The sequence below is a fragment of the Pelodiscus sinensis genome, chromosome 19, assembly GCF_052426305.1.
Source record: "Pelodiscus sinensis isolate ZL-2025 chromosome 19, ASM5242630v1, whole genome shotgun sequence".
Taxonomy (NCBI): Eukaryota; Metazoa; Chordata; order Testudines; family Trionychidae; genus Pelodiscus; species Pelodiscus sinensis.
The window spans coordinates 28965466-28990598 of record NC_143070.1 but is presented as its reverse complement, the minus strand read 5'-3'; the positions used below and the strand labels follow the sequence as shown (position 1 = coordinate 28990598).

The 25133-nt window shown below is 52.2% G+C and overlaps 1 protein-coding gene and 2 non-coding genes across 3 annotated transcripts; 2 read left to right on the top strand and 1 right to left on the bottom strand.

Annotated features, from left to right (window-relative positions):
• Positions 1–2628: 2628 nt before the first annotated feature.
• Positions 2629–2701, top strand: TRNAV-AAC (transfer RNA valine (anticodon AAC)). The gene has a single exon. It is a non-coding gene; the product is annotated as a tRNA-Val (tRNA).
• A 6738-nt stretch (positions 2702–9439) lies between these two features.
• TRNAT-AGU (transfer RNA threonine (anticodon AGU)) lies at positions 9440–9513 on the top strand. Its single transcript has one exon. It is a non-coding gene; the product is annotated as a tRNA-Thr (tRNA).
• A 1460-nt stretch (positions 9514–10973) lies between these two features.
• On the bottom strand, positions 10974–24763 carry LOC149522751 (uncharacterized). Its single transcript, XM_089771012.1, has 9 exons — positions 24689–24763; positions 23892–24361; positions 21892–21987; positions 21087–21317; positions 20758–20780; positions 19967–20082; positions 19360–19419; positions 17838–17951; positions 10974–17531 (listed from the first exon to the last, which is right to left on the bottom strand). Exons 2-9 carry the CDS (start codon positions 24261–24263, stop codon positions 16441–16443), a joined length of 2103 nt encoding a protein of 700 aa, XP_089627138.1. The 5' UTR covers positions 24264–24361; positions 24689–24763; the 3' UTR covers positions 10974–16440.
• Between the last annotated feature and the right edge of the window lie 370 nt (positions 24764–25133).

Below are 25133 nucleotides of genomic sequence, written 5' to 3'. Positions count from 1 at the left end.
TTCCCTCCCTGAGCCACTTTCTTCTATGCAGCAGCTGCCCTACCAGGCTGGAGCCACCGAAGAACTCAGTGCCCGTGATGCCACCAGGAGCCCATTGGTGGCTTGTACCTCCAAGAGGCTCTGGAGGAGAGTCTCAGACAAGGACACCTGTGAGACTCTCCCCTGGGCATCCCCACAAGGGCCTCTACATTGCCCTCTGTGCCTCTTCCCCCCACCCACCCACCTTTCCCCTGCTCTCCCTTCCCACTTTCCTCTCCCCCTGCCAGTAAAACAAACTTGACTTTTCCCTGCTGAAAGAATGAACTGTGGTTTTCATGTGGGGAATGTAGAAGTGGGGAGGGGCTGGGTAAAGAACCTGGGAGGGAGGAAGAGGCTGGTGGAGAGGTGAGGAAGGGTGAGGGGGCTCAAAGATGGGGCTGGAACTGGTGCCTGCCTCTGGTGGCACCACTGCTTCATGGGCGGGCGCCTCAGCAGCCATGGAATGGCTCCAGGGGAAGAAGCCAGAGGAGCAGGAGCAGCTACAGGCTCAGCGGGAACTGGAGCAGGAGTGAGTTTGGGTTGGGGAGGGCCAGCTGCCAGGCCACTGAAGCAGACAACCAAGCAGTTGGCAGCAGCACTATGTCCCAAGCACATTGTCCAGGCCACCTGGAAATATTGAACCTTTCTCTGGCTTGGGTGCCTCCTCCCTGCAGGGTGCCTTGGGATAGCCACTGTGGCAGCAGGAATTTGGACATCGTCATCCCATTGGGAACAATGGAGGGAAGAGAAGAGTTTCCCTGCTATTGGAGAAAGCAGGCCAGGCCAAGGCCCTTTTAGCCACTGGGTCGGTGCAGGCTGGAGCATCCCCCCACCAGTTCTCTGGCCTACCTGCAAAGCTCTCAGCCTTCTCTTGTTTCTGCTTCCCTGTCCATAGCAAGCAGCTAAACAAGGGCATGTCACCAAACCAAACAGCCCTGTGGCTAGAAACCACAACCTTGGTGTTATTAGCACCACTCTCTAACCAACTGCACTCACCAGCCTACAGAAACCTACCTCGTAAGTAACACTTTCAGGGGGGTATCGCAGGCAGCTGCAGGGATGTCTCTGCAGCTGCTAAGGGCTCTTCCCTGGCAGAGACACTAGTGACTCACTGTGATGTGGGCTGGCTAGTCCAGATGCTTTGAGGTTTGGTCAAGGTGGCTGGTGGCCAGCATGGCGCGCTGAGACCCAGGGCAAAGAGGCAGCCGGAATCTCTTGCTGCCAGCACCTTGCCTCCTGGCTTCTTCCCTGTCAGCAGCAGCCGCAGCCCCTTTCAACCACATGGTCAGGCCAGGAAGGGAGGCAGGAATGGGGCCAAGTAGCGAGTCAGTCTGAGGAAGGCAGGAAAAGCTCGTCTTGCCTTGCAGGGCCGCTGGCAACAGCTTCTCTCTTGTGTGCTGCTGAGGAGAAAAATGCACTGAGAGGGACCATAAAAACCAATTTAGATGAGCACTTAGAGGTGGGCACCTGTTAGCGCCATCGGGACAAGAGTTGGAGTCTTGCAGCTGCTGGAACCACATGTGAGAACATCAGGGGAAGCAGCAAGCTCCAGCCAGATTGTAAGTTCCAGGGCCCATCCGAACCAGAGACTGAGCTCCTGGTGTGTCAGACACCCGGCCTCTGGAAAAGGAAGTCAAAGCACAGGAACTGGAAGGGCTTACACTTGTCAGAAAAGAGTGTAGCTGTTGCACAAGAAGCCCTGTCTTCTGACGTCGTACTGTTAATCTCCTTGCGCAAGAGTAGGTGGGCGGTATGGATGCTCTGAGGATTCTTGTACAAGAACAGCCATTCTTGAGCAAGAGCCCTCCAGTGTACACATAGCCTTTGTGTGTTAGGCAAATGTGAGAACCACTACGCCACAGAAACACCTATAAATCCATTTTCTGATGGACTTCAACTTGGACAAATATTCCACAAGGTTCTCCAATACTCCAATAGGTTCCCGGCCTCACTCGTCTCTCTTCCCCAGGCTGGCACCAAGACTCTTGGTAACTGGGGGCAAAAAAAACACTTGTCAGGCAGTGGTGAACACTTGGCTCCTGATACCCTGTAATGGGGTGTGAAAAGGCTTTTTGGCACCCAACCTGGCTAGCTAAGTGGGTTGAGCATGAGTCTCTTAATCTCAGGGTCATGGGTTCAAGCCCTATGCTGGGTGATGCCTTTCTTCAAGTCACATTCTCAGTTTGAAAACAATTCACTCTCAGCTTTCATCAGAGTTTTAGAAAAAAAAAGTCTAGTCCTGGGGTCCAGGTCCAGTAGAACCAGAGAGAGAACCAACTGCAATTTCCATCTTCTGAGGAGAAGGGAAGAGGATTTTCTTCTCCTCAGTTCTAGCCACATCTGCCCAGGGAGGAGAAAAAATAACCCTCCACCCGCTGATTGTCCCCCGTCAGCTTCTGTAGCTTTACCTCCTTTCACAGCAGCTCCAGCTTTGAGCTACAAATCTCAAGGGGCTGGTGAGGAAATGAGGAGCTGGCAGCTCAGGTTAGTGGCTTCCCTGAGAACAAGAGGTGGAGTGTTCACAAGGTGCATTCCCCTCCTCTGCAGAGCAGGGTGTTGGAAAGAGCCAGGAACAGAACAGTCAGCCAAGTTCCCGCCCCAGTGAGTTATGTTTCTGTGGTGTAGTGGTTATCACATTTGTTTAACATGCAAAAGGTCCCTGGTTCAAAACCAGGCAGAAACAGAGGTTTTCCTCTTATTGCTGCTCCCCTGGGTGCCCAGGTACGTAAAGCTGCTGCTGACCAGCCTGTACCTGGGATGAGCCCAACTCCCCACGTGACAAAGGAGGGAACAGAACAGTCAGCCAAGAGCTAGGAACAGAACAGTCAGCCAAGTTCCACCCCCACCAGTGTGTGTTTCTGTGGTATAGTGGTCATCATGGTTACCCGACATACCAAAGGTTTCTAGTTTAAAACCAGGTAGAAACACAGGGTCTTCCCCTATTGCAGTTCCCCTTGGTGGCCAAGTAAGTGCAGTTCCTGCTGCCAGGCCTGTGTCTGAGATGAGCCCAAATCCCATGTGACAGGGGAGTGACATCAGCTGAGAATGCCCCTTGGTGCCAGCCTGGGGAAGCCAGATGGGTCAGGCTGGAGGCTTGTGGCTTGGCTTCCCCTGCCCTTGGGGGTTGGCTCTTCCTGCTGTCTCCCTTGTGTGACTGGCACAAAGAGGAAATGAGGCAGGAATGGGGCAGAGGAGGGAAGCCAAGCTGAGGGGGGCAGGGCACGAGCTCAGCACCTCTGTGGATTCAGTGGGGTGAGCAGAGCCCCTCCCCTCCGTTCTGCCAAAGCCTGTGTGGTGGGGCCGACTGTAGGGAGGCAGAGTCCTGTGCCTGTCCCAGGGAATCCCAGGGATGCTCCTTTCAGCCCAGGAGAAGAAGTCGGAAGGAAACCAAGTAAAGCAGGTCCCCGTGGGCATGAACTGGGGCACCAGTTTGGCCCAGTTGAGTGAAGGGTGGTTGGTTCAGGTCCCATGGTGTCAAGGGCAGCGCTCAGGACTCTGAATCCTGCAATCTGAGGCCCCATTCCTGCCTCCCTTCCTGGGCTGACCCAGTGGTTGAAAGGGGCTGCGGCTGCTGCTGACAGGGAAGAAGCTGGGAGGCAAGGTTCTGGCAGCTAGAGATTCTGGCTGCCTTTTTACCCTGGATCTCAGTGCGCCATGTCGACCGCCAGCCACCGTGACCAAACCTCAAACCAGCTGGACTAGCCAGCCCACATCACAGTGAGTCACTAGTGGCCCTGTCAGAGAAGAGCCATTGGCAGCTGCAGAGACATCCTGACTAGCTCAGTTGGTTAGTGTGTGATGCTGATAACACTAAGGTGGTGGGTTCAAACCCCATTGGGATGTTCAGTTTGGTGACGTCCCTTCCTTTAGCTGCCTGCTATGGACAGGGAAGCAGAAACAAGCAAAAATGTGAGCTTTGCAGGAAGCAGGGCAGAGATCTGGTAGGGGGAGGCTCCAGCCTGCACAGATCCAGTGGCTAAAAAGGGCCTTGTCACCTGTCTTCCTTTCCTGAAAAGCAGGGGACCTGATGCCCAAATTCCTGCTGCTGCAGTGGCTACCTCAGGGCACCAGGTGGTGAGCCCAAGCCACGTGGGGAGACTCAATATGAGCGGGAGGCCTGGAGCATGTGTGTCCTGCGTAGAGGGCTGCTGCTGGTGGCCTGCTTTAGTGGCCCAGCAGCTCAAATTCCCTTGAACCAGCTTCTCCCCCTGGAGCCACCCCCCAGCGCTGCTGAGGCCCCTGACATGAGGCAGTGGGACCATCAGAGGAAGGTGTCAGTCCTAGCCTTAGCCATGAGCCCCACCTCCCCTTCCCCCCCAGCCTCCACCCTCCTCCCAGGTTCTTTCCCCAGCCCCTCCCCAGTTCTACATTCCCCACATTCCCCAGAGAGTTTGTTCTTTCAATAGAGAAAAGTCCTGTTTGTGTTACCAGTAGGGGAAGGGGGAGAGGAAAGTGGGAAAGGGGTGTGTTGGGGACAGATGTGGGGGGGGGGGGGGATTGGGGTATGTTGGTGGGGGGGGGAGGCACAGAGGGCAAAAAATGAAGAATCACGTTAGTTCAAACCAAGGGGCTTGAACTAGCAGCCCCAGACGCCCTTTCACTTTCAAAAGAGCACATGGGTGAGAGTATGCAAATGAAGCACATGCTATTTAAATCCCTGCTTCATTTGCAACTCTGGTGTGTCTACTTTCTCTACTTTGCATTCTTAGCTAGAAATAACAACACAGTCTAGACCAGTGGTTCCCAACCTCTTGGAGCTGCCCAGCGCCCTGGGGCAGGGCCCCGCCCACACCCAGGGGAAGAGCCTCTCTTACATCATGTGCCCAGGGCCAGTGCCACCCATGCACCACACCCCCAGGGCTGGTACCACCTCTGTGCCATGCACCCAAGGCCAGCACCACACCCATACACCATGTGCCCAGGGCCAGCTCAGCACTTGCTCTATGCACCTGGGGGCGGTCCAGCCTCAGTCACTCGGCAGGCACACATAAATGGCCCAGCAGGAGCCATGGCACCCACGGGCACTACTAGTATAGATAGACCCACACAAGGGCTCAGCCACAGGAGCACCACCAAGATTTCCACCAAGGACTAGGACTGAACCAGGGACTCTTAACTCTTCTCACTAATGCACTCCTCCCTAAACTACTTCAGCAGCTGCAGTGAGTACATTGGTGGCACTGGTTCTCCATCAGGGATGCTTTACTCCACAGCAGCGCACAGGACAGATGCTGTTACTGGTGGCCCTGCAAGGCAAGATGAGCTTTGCCTGCCCCTCACAGCCTGACTTGCTACTTAGCCCCATTTCCTGCCTCCCTTCCTGGGCTGACCCAGTGGCTGACAGGGGCTGTGGCTGCCGATGGTGGGAAGAAGATGGGTGGTGGGACCCTGATGCCAAGAGGGCCCACCTGCCTCTTTCCTGCTTGGGCCTGGATCTCAGCATGGGGCAGGTGGAGGCACCCTAAGAGATGAAGCAGCAGAAGGGAAGCGAGGAACAAAGTGTCAGCTTCAGCCGAGCCAGGTGAGTAACAAAGGCTGCGTGTGCCCTGACTTCTCTACCCTTCCACATCCTCACCCCTGCCCTGAGCCCCCCCCACTCTCAAACACTCCCCAAATCCCTGCCGTGAGCCTCCCACACTCCACATTTTAATTTCTTACAGGTACTGTCCGATCACAACCCCTCCCCCAACTTCCTGCCTTGAGCCTCCCCCCGCCCAAGGGGTGGTGCCCAATAGAACAGGCCCTGTAAGAAATGTGTCACTTTCACCCCTGGGAGCAGCTCAGCCATGCAAAGGGGCTGCCTGGGGCAGGACATTAGCCCTGGAGGGCAGGGGTGGGTGTGGCAGTGACATCACAAGGGCCTTTTGCAGCCCCTCAGCTTATTGGCTAAAGGAGGTTGGGAGGTGATGACCTCACAGAGAGTCCATGACAATGACCAGGTGGGACAAGCTGCAGGGCAGGGATCATCAAAGAGACCACGTTCTGCCGCCGCCCCTCCCCCCCCCATGGCTTTGCTGCAGGGAGTCTCCTTCCTGAGAGTTGCCCTTGTGGCCTTTTTGGAGCCTTCTCCTTTCCCAGGACTAACTGACCTAGAAGACAGACGTCCCTGTGGAGAAGAGAAGGCCAAACTTAACACAGCAGGGGAATTAGCTCAAGTGGTAGAGCGCTTGCTTTGCATGTGAGCAGCAGTGGGATCGATTCCCACATCGTTCAGGGAGATCATCATCCTCTTTTTACTGGGAGAGCCAGCCAGGGGCTAAGTGGCTGCACTAATCTCCCCAGCCCCATTTCCTAGTTGCTCTCCCCAAAAGCCAGCCACACTGAGGCAGAGATCTGCTGGACACCAGCCCTTCTGGGCCAGGCACTGCTGCCTTTGTGCCCGAGAGGGAGCCCAGCTGCCTTCCCCAGTGGGAGCAGAAAATGCTCATGGAAGGGCTCACACGTTGTCCCCAATGCACTGGCCAGAGGGCCTGAATTCTTGCTGCCCCTGGGTGCACCCAAATGCTCTTTTTGAAGAGATGGGCTCCCCAGCTCTCACCCCTCCTGTCACACAAAGCTTGCAAACGGGGTTGATTTTCCTCCATCTCCCCTTGCTGCTGCACTAAAAGAAATCCTGAAACCAGCCCCGTCTCCTGTCACCTCGATATAGAGCCCCGGGAAGAATAACTTAGAATGGCCCCGGGGAAGGGCTATTTCAAACTAGCAGCAGTGGCGCATCTACACAGGCCTTTTTTTTAAAATAGCTAATTTGGAATAGGCGTTATTCTTCGTAGAATGAGGTTTGCAGAAGTCGGAATAAGCCGTCTGTTACTTCAGAATTATTTCAAAATAACGGAATTGCTGTGTAGACTCTTGCAGTGTTGTTGTGGAATAATGACCATTGTTCCAAAAGAACTTTTGTGTGTGGACAGAACCTGCGCAGCCCAAGAAATGTGATTGGCAGCTCGTACCCACAATCTTTCTGTCAATTGAAGTGGAGGGCTCTGAAGACATGGACCCAAGGCAATCACCTTGATTGCCTTCTACTAAGGCCAGGCCGGAGGGAAAACAATCACTCCTTCGAGCCAGAGTTGAACCAGCGACTTCAGGATCACTTACGAAGCACACGCTATAGTCCTCCGCTCTGCCAGCTGAGCTATCGAAGGGAGCCTAACTAAGGGTGGCTGGTCCAGTTTGTCCCTTCTATAAGTCTCGGAGCGCGTGCTCCCCCAAGTATACGGCATTGCTGATGAGGGGGCAGAGGAGCCAGGTGCTGTCACAGGTATTGTACCAATAAAATCAAGCAGGATCTTATGAGGGGGATAAGGCAAAAAGCCACATTTATTGTAGAGATAATAATAAAGAATAAAGATAGAAGCAAACAATGTTGTTTAGCTACTTATTCCTATCACTACTTAACACTTATACACTTATATATATATATAAACATTCATTCAATCATTCATCCATTCAGTCAGGTTCTGTGTAGTTGTTATAGTTACTAGCCTGAAAGTTGCTTGTGACAGAATACTGGCCAGGTACTCTGTACACAAGTGATGGTAGTGGGGAGCAAAGTCCTGATCAGATGCGCATCTGAAGCTCCTGGTGGGCTGGCAGCAGAATGTTGGACTCTGACTCCATAGTCTTTTAGTCCAGTTCTTACAGGAATTTCTTCCTATGCCAGTCTATGGGAATCGCTGCATCATGCTGATGTCCAGGGTGGCTGCCAGGTGCTCGTCAATGATCTCATAGGGTGGGCCTCCAGTACTTGGTTTTCTCCACTTGACATCTTTTGGTTGCACTGGCACCTGATGCCTACTTCAGCCCTTTGTTGCTGCATTCTCAGGCTGGCACCTCTCAAACCATTCATTCATCGTCCAAGCACTCTCTCTCTCTTACATACATTCCCTAATTAATGTTTCCCATACAGTATTTTGTATAATAATAACTTTACATGTACAAGAGTTGTAGTTACAAAAAGTCACAAGTTTCTGGGTGGCATTTCTTAAAACAGTCTCTCTCTGAGTGCTGAGTTACTGTTACAGTTACAATGTTTCACTTGGCAATTAGGGTTAATTGCTTCACAATGCTTTGAAGAGAATGGGTGTCAATTGTGTAAGAATAAGTTTGAGCGTGCCCTGGGACACAGAGAGGGGAGCTGTTTCTGGCTACATAGTATTATATTTTTAACAGTTTTAAGTTACATGACCTAATATTACATTCCTAACAAATTATATTCTAGAGGGGCAATAATTATAAATCTAAACATTTAACAATCTTAACAAATAATAATAATAAATCTAAACACTTTGGCTGTGTCTACACTGGGCCACTTATTCTGGAAAATCAGCCGCTTTTCCGGAATAAGCTGCGAGCTGTCTACACTGGCCCTTGAATTTCCGGAAAAGCAACGATGCTCTACTGTACAAAATCAGCCGCTATTCCGGAAAAACTATTCTGCTCCTGCTCGGGCATAAGTCCTTATTCCGGAACACTGTTCCGGAAAAGGGCCAGTGTAGACAGCCCAGTAGTCTTTTCCGGAAAAAAGCCCCGATCGCGAAAATGGCGCTCGGGGCTCTTTTCCGGAAAAGCGCGTCTACATTGGCCGCAGACGCTTTGCCGGAAAAAGGGCTTTTCCGGAAAAGCAGCCTGCCAATGTAGACGCTTCTTTAAAACGGAATAGTATTCCGTTTTAAGCAGTTCCGGAAATTCATGCCAGTGTAGACACAGCCTTTTAGTTGTGGGGAACAAATTATGGGGAGTCACTTCCACTTGAGGGAATCATTTTTAATACATTTATATGTTATCCCTACACAGGTACTTCACATGCAGATGGACCCCTTGAGTGAAACCTGAGCTAGATCCATCCATGTCACAGCAAAAGGAAGAAAGTTGAGTTCTTCTCATGTGTCTTCTTTGTTCCAGAGTCTCTAGGGATGCGGTTGGGGCAGGTCCACAAAAAAAAAAACACTTGAATGAACCTTGGTCCAGAAACACCCCTGAGGGTTTCCTTGCCTTTACTTAAATGTTGACAAAAATGTTGTTGCTAACTCCTTGGCCAATTCTGATTGCTGTGGGGTTAAGAAATTTTATCTTGTTAATTCTGTGCCCTCAGGAAGGGACCAAATTGAAGAAGGCCAGGTCCCCTCATTGGGGCTCTAAGCCAAACCCTAGGACCAAGGGATTTACAAGCCAGCAGATTAATGTTTGTTGTACTTCTCCCTCCCCACATCTGGGCCAAACCTCAAAGGCCACTCTACAGCCCCAGCGGCTGGGGGAGATGAGCATGTTAGAGCCTCTGCCGACAGAGCTGTAGCTTTCTGTGCCCAGGGAGCCAGACACCCCCAGGGCTGGAGGGAAATGGAGATTGGCTGTACTTCGGGAGTCAAAGATGTTGTCTGGAACCATGGAATAGAACAGTTTCACCAGACTTCCTGAGGAGGGCACCATGGCTCAGTTGGCTAAAGCACCTGTCTAGTAAACAGGAGATCCTGGGTTCAACTCCCAGTGGTGCCTTTTGACACCCTTTAATCACATTTTCCTATGTGTTTCTGGGACACAGAAGAGGCCTCCCCTGGCCACCCATGGAGCTGCTGGTTCAGGAAAAGGCTGATTGGGGAGGAGTGTTGGGAAGACGGAAACCACAAGTGAGAAGCGCCTGCAGCCCACAGACCCTCACTCTCCATGGCCGCAGGAGCTGCAGAGGTTGCACCCTCAGGCTCTCTAGGTGCTGACTCCCCTCAGGGAATCACAAGGGCATGTGGTGCTGTCTCTCCTGTCCCAGCAATTGCAGTCAGAGCCCTGCCTTGTCAGTGCCAGTCACAGCAGCCTCTGCACCCGCTCCAGGCTTGTGGTTTCCTTCTTCCCAACACTCCTCCCCAATCAGCCTTTTCCTGAACCAGCAGCTCCATGGGTGGCCAGGGGAAGCCTATTCTGTGTCCCAGGAGGACCTAGGAAAATGTGAGCTGTCACCTGGGATACGTTCCTGGCTTTAGGCAACGTGTCCTGTCTAGGGCTTCATCAGCCCGGGAGCAAAGGGCAGGCAGCATCCCCCATGATGCAGAGGGGCAGGTCCACATCTCTGGCCCTGAGGGTGCAGCCAGGGGAGAAGTGCTGGGGAGCATCTATGCTGGCATCACGCGCCTTCTCCGAGAATGGACCCACGTCCTGAAAGGGAGAGAAAGTGACCTGGGATGACTAGTGTAGCTGAGCCAACACTGCAGGTTTGTGTCTGTTGAGTGGCTAGGATTGAGCACTTCCACTGCTGCGGCCGGGGTTGGGCTCCCAGTCAGGGGAAATAGCCTCCTCTATATTCATGAATTCTGCCAAGTCTTTGCTCTTTCAGCATGGGAAGGGGCAATAGGTTGAGGGAAGGGAGGGGCTGGGGTGCCAGAGGCAGGCTCTGGCTGGGAGACTCACCTGGCTGAGCCCTGGCCGACACCCCAGCACATTTCCCAGGCAGCTCCTTTCCTGCACAGGCTGCAGGTGTCAGGTGCCTGGGGAAATAAGAGCCTGAGTGGAGGAGGGGGGAGGGCTTCATGCAGGCAGCTGCCATTGGCATTGGAAACAGCCCAGAAAAGTACGAGAAAAATGATGAAAGTTTGAATCAGCTGCCATAGTTAGTATAAACAATTAGTAACACACATACTAAATGAAAGCGAATATGCTACAACAAGTCACAGCTGGAGAGATCTTTGAAAACATCCACTCCATGTGCAGCCACAAATGTGATGTTAGAAATTATTTTAAAAGGCCTGACAAGAAGACAGTGACTATCATATTACATCTCTATAAATCCACGCGGTGCCCACAACTTGAGCACTGACTGGAAATGTGGTTGCCTTATCCCCTGCCCCCCAAAAAAACCAGACCTTGGCATTGGAAACTTCAGAAAAGCTCAAGAAAAATGATGAAAGGTTTGGATCAGCTGCCACATGAGGAGAGACTGGGACTTTTCACCTTAGAAAAGTGGAGACAAAGGGGAGATAAGATAGAGGTCTATACATCATGGCAGTTGTTGAGACTGTAAATAAGGAAAGATATTTTTCTTGTTCCTATAATAGAAGAACTAAGGCTGTGCCATGATATTAGCAGGTTGAAAACAAACAAAAGGAAGAATTTCTTCACACAAGCGCAGTCAACCTATGGAACTTGCCAGCGGATGTTGTGAAGACCAGGACTATAAGGGCATGTCTATACTTGGAAACTATTTTGAAATTGCTTAAATCAACTTAATAACTTACAGTCTAAGAAAACAGAAATAGTGTGTCCTCCGTATGGGGAAGCCTAAGAATTAGTCCGAGGCAGGCTCTGTTACTGTTCCTTTCTGGGGGCATGGAATTAAAAACAGAGTTGCAAGGCTGGGAGCAGCTGAAGCGAAGAGCTCTGTTCTCCTGTGTCAACAACCTCTGAGGTGTCATGAAATCCCCTTTCTAGTTTCTATCCCTGAAATATGATCATCTTTATGATGTAATTCCTGCCTCTTGGTTCAGCTTTGAACTCTGACTGCAGATGTTTGCTTACCAGAGATGGAGAGATGCCAAAACAGACTATGCCATATTGGCAAAGGTTTCTACCAAAGCCCAGGATTGAACCAGGAACCATTAGATCTTCAATCTAATGCTCTCCCAACTGAACTACTTTAGCAACTGCCACAACAGCTCTGAGCAAATATCCAAAATAGCAGCAAAACTTGAGGAAAAAAACCCAGCTGGGTCACCTCATTCCCCCCCCTGAAATTTCTTCATGCCTACTCCGGGGGGCATCCCCCTCCCCCCTAGTTTGGGAACCCATGCCTTGCAGTGAATGCTGGGGGAGCTGGGATTCCACCCCAGAGGATGGGATAAGTGAAAATTCCCACTGCACGTGCCAGGGATGGTGGCGAGAGCAGAAAATGAGCAACAAACACCCTCCACTGAGCTGGAATCACAGCTCCCCCAGCATTCACTGGAAGGGACCAGAACAGAAGGGAGTAGAAACCATTACTCCAAGGGAGGTTTGAACTCACAACCTCAGCATGTTTCCCACAAGTACTGCCTTATAAGTACTGTGCACAGGCCTTTTGCAGCACTGGAGCAGCTACTATAGGTGTAGGAGCTTTGTACTTGCAGGATCTCTGGGTGCTGACTCCCCACCCCCCACCCGAGGGAATCACAAAGGCATGTGTTGCTGGCTTTTCTGACCCAGCAATTGCAGCAAGAGCCCTGCCTTTCCAGTACCAGTCACAGTAGCCTCTGTACCCGCTCCAGGCTTGTGGTTTCCTTCTTCCCAATGTTCCTCCCCAATCAGCCTTTTCCTGAACCAGCAGTTCCATGGATGGCCAGGAGAGGACTCCTCTGTATCCCAGGAAGACATAAGAAAATGTGAGCAAAGGCTACACCAAGGTACCACTGGGAGTTGAATCAAAGATCTCCTGTTTACTAGACAAACACTTTAGCCAGTTAAGCCATGGTGCCCTTCTCAGGAAGTCCAGTGAAACTGTTAGATTCTATGGTCCCAGACAACACCTTTGACTCCCAAAGTGCAGCCAATCCCCATTTCCCTCCAGCCCTGGCAGTGTCTGGCTCCCTGGGCACAGAAAGCTACAGCTCAGTGGGCAGAGGCTCTAACATGCACATCTCCCCCAGCTGCTGGGACTGTGGAGTTGGCCTTGAGATTTAGTGTTGCTGGGAGGAGGAAAAAGTGAAGCAAACATTGATCCTCTCGATTATAAACCCCTGGGTCTCAGGGTTTGGGTTGGAGTCCCTGGGACTGAAAACCACCCCTGAGATCTTATCTGCCCTGAGCAAGCAGCAACTGTGAGTGGGGTATGGAGAAAGTTTGGGCACGTGAGTGGGACACTTACATGGCTAGACTAACATTGCTGGCAAAGGACACTGCTCAATCCTCTTGAGCAGGGACTTACTTGTGGGTTGGTTCTGAACCCTGCTTGTGCCCAGGCCTGACATAACCTGCCCCACAGAATTCACACAGCAAACGGGGCTCTCAGAGCACAGGGGGAGTTTGGGGGCTTGTTGCCGGGCCGTGGGGTGAAGCATCAAACCAGCCCCCTCCTGTGGGGCCTGTAAGTGTTGCAGAATCTGGGCCCCTGCACCTGGACAACAGCAAACAAAATGTCTCAGGGCCCCACAGAGACCCACCTGGACTGCCTGGGCCTGGGTCATGAAGCAGGAAGTGGCTGAGGCTGCGACCAGCCTGGGAGCTCCCTGGCCCCTGCGATTGACGGCATTAGGGTTGCCAGATGGTTCCACAGAAATACTGGACTCACTTGACACTACCTCACAATCTACATTACAGCTTATTTAGAAAATACCCAACATTTCTATTTCCGCATTTACATTTTCTCAGCTTGTTTCCCGAACAGAAAGCTCAAATACTGGACAGTCCGGTTCAGAACTGGACACCTGGCAACCCTAGCCGGCATTGATGCAAAGCGTAAGGCTGTGAGAAGAGGCCTCCTGTCGCCTCCCCCGGCCTGAGGCAACAGGGCTTCTTCCTCCCCTCTGAGGAGGGAGCAACAGAGGCCAGGCTGAAGGTTTTGTGCTGGGGCTGGAGGCTTAAGCCCGAGCTGTCGGCCTCAGTGGGACTTGCTGCTTCTCCCCACTCCTGCCTTGCTGCCTTCTTTGGCCAGCAGCGCACAGGGGGCAGCCGGGAGAGCCAGCCACCATGGGCAGAGGAGGCCAAGGTACAAGCCTCTCGGGAGCAACACGCCTGAGGGCTCTAGCTTTCCCAGGCTCATGCCAAGGGGCTTTCTGTGGTGCTGGGAGGAGAGGGATGCCAGGCCCAGGCCAGTGTGAGAAGAGGCAGTGCCTGCCAGAGCTGAAAGGTTTGCTGGAGAACGGGAGACATGGCGTTTCTGCCTGGTTTCACTCAGGGGACCTTCCCTTGTTGCTACGGACTCTTCTCCTGTTACTTGAGAGACTGAAATGGGCCATTCTTGTGGTAAAAGAGGCCAGTGTGCCTAGGCCTCCCCACACAGACCAGAGCACCCCATCGGGGACACGACAGAGCCCTGAATCAAGCATTTGAGAACGTGCTGATCCTCTATCCTGTGACAGGGTATTGCAGGAGGGACCCTGCACAGAGTGGCTTGCTCAGTAGTTAGAGTATGTGACTCTTAATTTCAGAGTCATAGGTTCAAGCTGGCAGCAGGAGGAGGCACGTGCCTTGCCCGGCCACCACTGCTGGTGCTCAGCCTGGTGCCGCCAGGAGCAGGCCGAGCCTGGCCATGCAGGGCCCCGCAGCCGTGGGGGGAAGAGTGCTGCTGTCCAGCACTGAGGGGGTTAACGCGGACCCTGCCTCAGGTGACCGCGGCAGGGTAGCTAGTGAGAGCTGCTGCAGCTCACGATACGGGCGTGTGGTGCCTGATGGCAGTTATCAGCTGTAAAGGGCACGCAGCGCCCCTTATATCAGGTACCCCGGGCAGCTGCCCGGCTAGCCCATGCCTTAATCTGGCCCTGGGTTTCCTGCATAGAATGGGCCAAGCCCCAGCCTCCAAGAGAGGGGTTCACAGCTGGGGATCTCCGGCAGCAGCCATGGGATGGTGGGAGCCAGTTCCTGCAGAACAAAAGACACCAGGGCTATGTGTACACTCACGGCTTCTTGAGCAAGTGCAAGTACAGCCATTCTTGGGAAAGAATCTGCAAAGTGTCCACACTGCCCGCCTGCTCTTGCTCAAGGAAATTTACAGTATGGCGTGGTAAAAGGGCTTCTTCCGCAATGCTCCTTAACAGGTGTAAGCTCTCTTGCGCATGAGCTCTTACGCAAGAGGGCAGTGTGGACGCTTGGCAGGGATTTGTGCAAGAAAGCCCTATGGCTAAAATGGCCATCAGAGCTTTTTTGCGCACCAGAGCGCCTATACTGCCATGGGCGCTCTTGCACAAAAGCACAGCATGCACATGGCAGTGTGGACATTTTCTTGCGCAAGACTTCTTGCACAAGTACCCTTGCGCAAGATGTTCTTGCGCAAGAAGCCACAAGTGTAGACATAGCTCAGGAGTGGGAGAAACTAACCATCTGCTTTATTTTCAAAGGAGAAACAAATACAAACTCTTGTGCCCATCCCCACCCTGCTCAACCTGGCACTTGCACCTCCAGCCAGGTCCGGATTAATGCATGGGAACCAACCTATAGAGGCACCTGATTGAAGGGGTAAGGGACGCCGCATCAGGTGCCCCCCATAGGTTGCCACCCTGGGGAGGAAGCGTGCATGCAGCATGCACCTGCTGCTCAGGGTGCAAGAATGGCTCAGGTCAGCCCTGCCCCCAGCCCAACTCTCCCAGGCACCCCCAGAGAGCAGCACTCACACCTGGGGGGCTGGAAAGTGGAGAGACTCCCTGAGACACCAACTCAAAAGAAATGGCTCTCGGTATGTCTGCACTGAGATAGCAGCCCAGTGGCCAGGCTGTAGCTGGCCCACCTCAGCTGTAGCTGGCCTGGAGGGCTTTGGTTAGGAGATTAGAAGCCTGCAGACAGGGGCATCTCTGGGGGATAGGAGGGGATGTCACAGTGTCAGGGCAGCTGTCATGCCTCCCCCCAATCTTCCTTTGCTCCAGCCCCACTGCTGAGAGATACTGACCACTGTCATTGCTTAAACTGCACACAGAGCTTATGGCAAAGGCTAGCATATGGTTAAAATACAATGAACATTCTGGTAAGTTATCAGAGGGGTAGCTGTGTTAGTCTGAATCTGAAAAAGCGGCGAGGAGTCCTGTGGCACCTTATAGACTAACTGAAGTGTTGGAGCATAAGCTTTCGTGGACAAAGACCCACTTCGTCAGATGCATTTGTTACCTTTGAGTTTGTAATCTGCTTTGCTCAGCCTGTTCCCACTTATCACCACTTAAATGCTACAGCTTGTACTTAATAAAACCACTTTTACTTACTATCAAGCCTAGTGAAAACAATTACTACCTATGGGAGCAATCGGTGTGCACATTCCCCTTTCATTGCTAAATGGGGCTTACCCCATTCTTTGGGGTTTGATCCCATTTGGGGAGTGCTATCCCAGGAAGCTGGGCCCTAAACTGCTCTCTCCTCAGACCTGAAGAGGTTCAGCGTCTGTACTGCTGCTCAGAGGCAGGGGTGGGGGCAGGAATCTCAGCTCGGGGCCTTGGCCAGGGGAGACTAAGGAGCTGCCCCAGCAGGACCAGATGGTGAGAAGCCCCAGAGAGCAGAAAGGTGAGTGGCAATGGACAGGTCAGTACCCCAGGAGGCCCTCCCCAAGGGGTCTTCTGGGACCAGAGCCACCCGACCGGGCAGTTTAAAGGGAACTCAGGTTATACGTTTCTCCCCTCTGTGGGTCCTACAAAGACTAAGATGATTTCAGCTCTGACTGAAGCGTTCCCCACAGTAAAAAATAACAATGGTTTTCCCCCTCTGTGGACTGTCTAATCTTTAACAAAGTCTGACCTGTGTTTGAAGCCTTTTCTGCAATCAGAGCTTTTATAAGGCGACTCTCGTGTATGTATTCTGATGACTGGTAATGCACAAGCACTGACTGAAGCTTTTCCCGCAGTCAGAGCAACTTAAAAGTTTCTTTCCTGTGTGGGTCCTCTTATGGTTTAAAAGGCTTGTGCGGTGACTGAAGCTTTTTCCGCAGTCAGAGCAATTGAAAGGTTTCTCTCCTGTGTGGATCCTCCTATGGGTAACAAGGTATGAGCCTCTAGTGAAGCTTTTCCCACAGTCAGAGCAATAGAAGGGTTTCTCTCCTGTGTGGATCCTCCTATGGGTAACAAGGTGTGAGCCTCTAGTGAAGCTTTTCCCACAGTCAGAGCAATAGAAGGGTTTCTCTCCTGTGTGGCTCATCCTATGACTAACAAGGTGTGAAATCTGAGTGAAGCTTTTCTCGCAGTCAGAGCAATTGAAAGGTTTCTCCCCTGTGTGGCTCCTCCTATGGGTAACAAGGTATGAGCTACTACTGAAGCTTTTCCCGCAGTCAGAGCAATTGAAGGGTTTCTCTCCTGTGTGGGTCCTCCTATGGGTAACAAGATTTGACTTCTGACTGAAGCTTTTCCCACACGCAGAGCAATTGAAAGGCTTCTCTCCTGTGTGAGCCATCCTATGGATAACAAATTGTGAGTTTGTACTGAAATTTTTCCCACAGTCAGAGCAGTTATGGGGCGCATCTCTTGTATGTATATTCTGATGGTTTGTAAAGTGTGAGTGCTCACTGAAGCTTTTCCCAGAGTCAGAGCACTTGAAGGGCTTCTCTCCCGTATGGACACTTTGATGTTCGGGAAGAATTTCACAGTCACTACACATGCAGGGTGACTGTTGATGGGGGATTTCCTGTTGAATGGTTTCTGTGTTTCTTTTCTCCCCTGTGCTCCTGCTACTGGAGTTAGCCTGTCCCTCTCCTAGATAGTTTCCCTGCTGCTTTTCTGGGCTATGCTGACTCTCACAGCTCTCTCCTTGCTCACGTATCTGGAAAACATATTCTTCAGATCGTCTCAATAATAGTCCACATGGAGACACTTGCTCCAGTCCTTCCTGCTGAAGACTCTTTTCATGGTTCTCAGTCAGTGTCCCATCACCTGTTGGAATAGAGGAATGATCCAGACAGGAGTTATTCTCCACGATGAACTGCAAGGAAACTCTAAAGGAGGAATAGAAAAGGGGATACGCTCTCAAATAATGGTCAAATTATCATGAGCTGAGTTCATTGTCCTCCTTCACAACCCTTCCACAGAGAAGAGAACCCAGCCTTTCCTCGCCCACCACACTCTGACTGGAGTTGAAGACAAGCTGAACAGTCAATCACACTTCATGAAAACACACAAGTTACATCTGCTATAAGGAGACAGAAATTGGTTTCTGAGTCAGTTTAACTGATTGCTCACCTGTCTGGGTGTTGCTGATGATCTCCCCTTCCTCACAGCTCAGAGGATCTGGGACTCGCAACTCCTCCTCTCTCTCCACCCAGGAGATCACATCAGTTTCGGAGACTGGAAATCCTGTTTGGAGAGCAATGAACCAAGTGCTGATTTTGTTCATTAAGGTCTTTCCCATTACTGCTTCCAGAGCTGGGATCTGAGTCACCCACCCACAGAGGCTCCTTTCCCCACCTTGCAGAGACTGGGCTCTGTCTGGTACAAGAGCCCAGGACACACTCACCTGCAGTAAAAATGCATCACTCCCCCACCTTGGGAATGGCCTAGCTCATTCCCCAGGGCAGCTAAGCACTCTGCTGCACTCTAGATATTCTCTTAACAGCTCATGGGAGTTAGATCCCAAATCCATATTCATTTCTCTCCGTACCTGGCTTGAGTTACAAGATTACTGTGTCTGCAACAATGGAATCCAGTTCTCAGCACCCAGTGTTTCTGATAACAAGGCACATATTCATCTGCCTGAACATGGACATAGGTTAAATGCAGGCTGTTGTATTTAAAATCCTTAGTCTTCATTCACAGATTTGCAGCACAAACTTTGCTCTCATCTCACAGAGACGTTATAAACCCTTTCCACAACAGAGAATCAGTGACATTAAGCATCTGAATGGTGGTGTTATTATTAAATACGTGTGCTTATTATTAAACACTTGTGCTGAGTGTTTGCAGGATGAGATCTTAAGATTCATGGGATCAGAAGATATCCTCAGTTATGCAGTCTGACCCCCTCAGTGGCACAAGCCATTACCCTTAGTCCGGTTACCCAGGCACAAAGCTCTGTTTCCCCAAAGTGTATTTTCTAGAAAGTCCCCCAGTGATTTGAAGACATCAAGAGATGGGAGAATCCACCAGTTCTTTGTTCGTTTCAGCAGCTAATCGGCTTCCCTATCAAACATTTGTGCCTCTTTTCTTGTCTGAAATAGTCTGGCATCAGCTTTCAATTATTGGCTCTCACTGAGCTGTATCCATTCAAAGAGGTGGACCAAATTTTCATGGGGGGGAGGAGGGGGGAAATAGAAAGTGGCCGAGAGCTGCTCTTTTCCATGACATAAATGCACGAAATGGAGGATCCAAGATGGGCACTGGGAGAAGGAGGATGCTTCTGGTAACGGTTTGGGATGCAGGACAGATAGAGGGGTCTAGGAGGGAGTTTGCATGATAGAGCCTTACACCCTATTTATTGTTTGAAACCAACCCCAAATTGAAACTGAGCAGTGAAATCTGAGCCTGAAGTTGCCGTCCGTTTTGTGCTTTAACTTCACCCCTTTAGCATCACAAACCTATAGACCAGTGTTTCTCCAAATGTCCACAGGTCCCCATGCAGCACCCCTGGGGCTCCTCACTGATCACTGGGTGATTTAGGGCTGTGTGCACCGTGGTTGCTGGGTTTGGTTGGTAACACCAATGACAATCACATGAAGATGTTTTCACAGGAATTCTCACATCACAAAACTTCCACCAGCAAACTCACCTTGTCTGAAAACTCCAACGCATTTTCCTCTTGCTCTCTCCAGTGCAGAGGGCAGAGTGTCTAGTGGGGGAAGGGATAAAAGAGATGAGATTCCAGGCTCTCCTATTTATAACAATGTCCCACTCTGATCTCTGCGTTTCAATTCTATCAGACACACACTCAGGTATTTAGTATGAAAGAGTCAAACTTTCATTTCCTCTCACTCGGGCACCTTCCAGCAATGGAGCCAATATCCCTGCAGCCTCACAACTATCCCAGAAGAGACAAGCCGTAAATGAGATTTACTCTTCCCTCCTCAGCCCCTTCCACTTGGTTTCTCATTCACTTACTGCCCCTTATCATAACCTGAGCTGTGGTGGCGGAACACGTGGCCATCATAGTAACTTTAGCCATTTTGATCTCTGAATGGGAGGTTCAGAGTTTGCAAACCCCTGGCTCTATCTGCAAGCAGTTGGGTCTGTTTGCTCAGTGCCTCTAAGGAGAGCAGCATGATGGGGCCGTCGTTGTGTACATGGGAATTGAGGCAGGGGAAGGTTGGCTTCAGAGGCCAGATTCAATAGTCTCATATACTTGAACCGCTTTCCCCTCATCCATCCCTTCCAGGTACCTTTGAACTCCCTCAGAGTCTCCGACAGAGCAATCGTTTTCTGGGAGAAACCTCTGACTTGTTCTTCTAGTTCAGGGGAAATATCTTCCAGCAGCTGGAATTGCCCCATCTTACACCTGGACAGAAACAATTCCATATGATTGTATGTCGTTTACTGCTGATAAGTTCTGGCTAGTAAGTCTCAGCTCTAACAGGCCTGGAGTTAGAATTCCTCCAATTCTCCCAGCCTGAGAAAAGGGACAACACATGCCATGGCCATTCAACCTTCCCCTCAAAGATCCCATTTCAGTTCTTCACTTCTGGCCTGGGGAGACTGGCTGGGGGAGCAAAGGAGAATAGAGTCTCCATGGCCAACTCACTCCTTGGCCTCCAGATGCCGAGGGACAGGAGGTTCCCATGTGAAGGGCTGAAGGAATCTGTCCACTAGGGACTACACCGAGACACCAGCTCCCCTCAACCCAGCTCCTTCCACACAGGTCTCCAAACAGCCCTCAAGTGGGACAGACTCTTCATCCCTGCTGTCCTGGGCTGAATATGTTCAAAGCCCAGGAGTGACAGTCCATGTTCCAACCCACGGAGGTGACAGCTATAAGAAACACTTGAAGTCAGACTGTGCCCTGAATGGGGAATTCCAGAGTTTCAACTGCGAGGATGAGACCCTCAGAATTAAATGTATCAGAGATATTTATGTCTAACATCGGGCTGCAGAGCTCTGGGGAGATGTGGTGCTAACATCTGCTCCAAGCCTTTTCCCTGCTCTCTGCAGTGTGAGGGGAATGAGAGCCACGTACCTACTCAGGGTGCTTCTGACGTCCTAGAAAAAAGACACAGAAAAGAATCTCAGCCCCATTGGACACACACAGGGGACCTCTGAGAAGAGATTTTGCAGACCTGGGAAGAGAGGCCCTGCCCTTGCCCCAGGAACATGGATCCCCTGAGCGAATGGGGCTTTGCCATCTCTAATAGCTCTGTGCCTGTAACTCTACAAAGCACAAGAGTCACTCACATGGCAGCAATGCACAAGGTGTTACACTGAGATCTGACAACTGGGATCCAGCACTTCTGATTCAGGAGCCTCTTCGCTGTGTGAGGAGCTGGGATGTTTGTCCCTCAGTCTCACCTGCAGAAATTCACTTGCTGGATTCTGACATGTCCCCTCCAGCTCCCCGATCCCCTCGCTGATACGGGAAATCTGCACGGAGAGGTTCCTGACAGTGTCAATCTGGAACCTCACAACCGCCTCATCTAATTTCTCCAGCTGGGCTAGGAGTCGCTGCTTTTGTTCCTCCAGAAACTGCAGCAGCTGCTGAAACTCAGCCACAATCATCTGCCTCTCTGCTTGGGTCCATTTCTGTGGGAAAACAGGGAAAGGGCTGGTCAGGGGCATGGATGGAGCCCACAGCCCTTTCACGGGGAGCTGAGTGCGCAGTAGGGAGAATTTCTTGGAAAACCCTAAAATGTGTGACATTTGACTCTTTGTGATTACTAGGCAGATGCGTCTCTCCCAGCATCTCCTTTGCCCCGTGTCCCTCTGAAAGGGATGTTCCCATGTCTGTCATGGGCAGCATCTTGTGTTATTCATGGACTCTGGGAATTCATATCCAGAGCACCAGGAGGCAGGACTCAGCACCAGCCTGACAGAGATACCCATGGAGGAAAAAGAAGCAAACATATAAATGCACCAAGTGAGCAGACAGTCCGTCAGGGGCACATTGAGCACACCTGGGGAGGATGTCTGGGAAAGCCACAAAGGATGGACATTAACTCATGCACTGACACGGATGCTCAAGGCCTTTCTACACATGGATCTCACCCAGCAATTCATGATCCAGGAGAAACACAAACAAGCCCAACCTCACCAAGGCCACAAAGGAGTCTGCCTCCTAACACAGCCCTATGGCTGGTCCATAGCCACAAGCACTTACCAGATACTCCTGGCTTTTCCCTTCTGCTGTTGTTTTCCTTCTCAGCAGCTTTTCTCTCCCCTTCCTCAGAGTCTTCAAATGAGTCTCCAAATTTTCCTGGAGAAATAGAAATAAGCACGAGGGCAAACCCCATTAGATGTTGGGAGCCTATTTGTCTGCCTTTAAGAGAGTCCCAGTTTTGTGGAGCTCTGCCCCTGTCCAGTAGGGACTCAGCCCTGGACATGGCTTTGTCTATAGAAAAATACACAGGAGGAGACTGCGGATGCAGCAGGACACCTGCGAGGGTGGAGGACAGATCAGTGGTGGCACCTTCATAAAGAATGATGCAGGTGGTTAACAATACTAATCAAGTAACCGATTACAATTTTATCAGTGACAATATTTTTTAACCTGCTGACAGGCAGGGTTGGTAGCGGAAATGGGCTCTCCTGGGGCCAGGGTTCTCTTGTGAGGTCTGCCAGGGTGGCCACAAGAACTGCTGGCCAATGGGAACACCCAGCAGCTGCAGACTGACGTAAGCTGCCAGAGGCAAGTGGGCACTTCAGGGGCAGTGGGGAGTTTAACCGGTAATTGGCACCGATAAACATTAGCTCATCAGTTAACCAGTTTGAACACAGCATCCAGCCCAGCAACCTCATCTAGTGCCAGCTGCTGCATCAGAGTTTAACCCTTCACGGAGCAGCCCAGAGGTTCAGCATCCCAGTGGGAAACCTCTTCTCCCAGCTGAGCCCAGAGCTTTATCAAGGCATCTTTCTCTCCTAACAGCCACACTTCATCACTGTTCAGTGATGCTGAGGGACAGGGAGCAGTGTAGTCTAACAACTGGACCAGGGTTCAGGACCAAACTCTATCCCTGACGTATTTGGTGACTATGAGCATCTTGCTGCCCCACCTTCCCTTTCCACAGTTTGTCTAACTGGACTGTGACCTGCTCAGAGCAGGGACTTTCCCGTGCTGGTTATTGTGCAGGGCCCAGATGTCATTGCGGATCTATAAGGCAAATGACAGATTATTATTCCTGTTCATCCAACCAGTAGCAGCTTGTAACCTCCTCTTCTCTAGTCCCAAGGCAGCTCACTGATGGAGTGGCCTGTAGCTCCTGCAATCTAAGCCTCTCTGATTATTAACACCTTCCCTTGTGCAAACACCCCTCCCGCCACCAGTGAGAGCAGGGTTTCAGGATTTACAGCCTCAGAGAAACATTTCCCACATCAGGTATCTGTGAAGACTTGACATAAGTTGCCACAAAGCCAGAACATTTACTTTTTACTGCACCTCTTGAATCATGAAGACTTTACAGAAGTGGTCACCAACCAGTAGGTCGGAATCTACAGGTAGATCTTGGAGCCTCTGACAGGTGATCTTGACTGGTTTGGCTAAGAGGCTATCAAGTGCAGCACTTCAGCTGCCCCCTCTCCCTGCTGCTGCACATCTCCTGCCCTTTGCCTTGAAGCTGTTTCCTTCTCCCACTCTGCATTCTATCTCCACAAACAGAGTGTGTAGGCTGCTTTTGAGAGTGGTGCAGGGGCAAGCCTTTCTTAGCCCCACTGCACCACCACAGAGGAGCCACCTGTGGTAAGCAGTGTGCAGCTGGAGCCTGTATGCCTGTCCTAGTCATGTACCTCTCCCGCACCCCAAGTCCCTTCTCTAACTCTGAGCCCCCTGAACTCAAACTTCCTTACAGAGCCTGAACCCCCCCCCTACACCCCAACTCTCTGCCCCTGCCTGATGAAAGGGAGAAGAGATGGGGGAGGGAAGAGATGGATGCAGTGAGCAGAGGCGGGGCCTCGGAAAAGGGTCACAAAGGAGGTGGGGCAAGGGTATTTGGGTTTGAGATAGATCCTGGATTGCACTTCAATTCAAAAAGTGATACTTTAAAAGACTGGAGACCACTGCTTTACACTGGTTGGTTCACATCTGTGGCTGGTAACAGTCAGTGAAATTAGCCTGTAATTAAAACCCAATGTTATTTCCCATCACACTGGACAGCCACTCTGTACCTTGTACTCCTGGGCAGCTTCCTGTAAGGGCACCACCATGTGAGCCTGGGATCTGTCACACACCACACAGATGGGAGTTTGATCCTCTTCACAGAACAGCTTCAGAGCCTCCTGGTGCTCCCCACACACCCCGGCCCATCCTGCTCTCTTTGCTGCCTGGAAACTCGGCGGCTTGGCTAGTTCCACCACCTTTACCAGCTGCCGGTTGGGCCGGAGGGGTCCCTGCTGCTCAGTGTCTCTGCCCTGAGGGCTGAGGGGGGCCTGGCAGAAATTGTGCCCACACTCCAGAGTGACAGGGGCTGTGAAATCCTCCAGGCAGACGGGACGCGGCGCTTCCTCCCGGACACTTTCCACAGGGCTCTCTGCAGCCATGGCTGCCTCTGGGCTGGGGGACCGGGGCCGGGTCACTGTCCTGAGCTCAGCAGTGGGGGGAGGCAGGTCCAGGGGGGCAGAGCCGTGAGGTACCAGCACTGAAGACAAAAAAAAATCAAAATTAAACATCAAAAAAGCCCCAAAAGCTTCGCTCCCCCCCTGCAAGGTCCAATGGGCCCCTCCCGCTAACTGCCCCGGCCAGAACCGCCCCCCCCATCGCTGCGCCCCTCAGGCCAGCCCCCCTGTGTTCAAATGCCCCCCCCCCCCGCACACTCTGCAGCCCGCTCACAGCCCCGCTGTGCGCCCGGCAACACCCAGCTTCCCCTCCCCCCCCCGCCAGGCCAGCGCGAGCATCAGGAAGCGCCAACAGCCCGACCGGGGGGGCGACCGCAGCGGCGGGGGGGCCATTGCCCAGCCGGACCCACCCGCAGCGCAGGACGGCGGGTCCCAGCCCCTCACGCTCTGGCGACTCCTCCCCGCAGCGAGTAACGGCCCAAACGGCCCAGGGAGCGCGGCGCATGCGCAGTAACCGCGGCGCAGTCTGGTCCCTTTCCCTGCCCGCGCGCGGAGCGATGGGCGGGACCCGCCGAAAACCCGACGGCGGCGGAGTAGAACGGGGCGGCCCGTCACACCGCGCATGCGCAGCAGCTCCGTGACTCCGACCAGACTCCAGCGCCAGGGCTTCGCTCAGACCGGGCGCTGCTTGGCCCCGCCCAGAGGCTACTTCCGCTTCTCGGAGGCCGGGCCGGCTCGCAGGTGGGGCGGGGCTTTCGCAGCGCGTGTAGCGACCCGGGGGATTCCCTCCCTGCCGGGCTGGGAGCGGGTGTCCCGAGGTGGGCGGGGCCGGCGGGCGCTGCTGGGGTTGCAGGT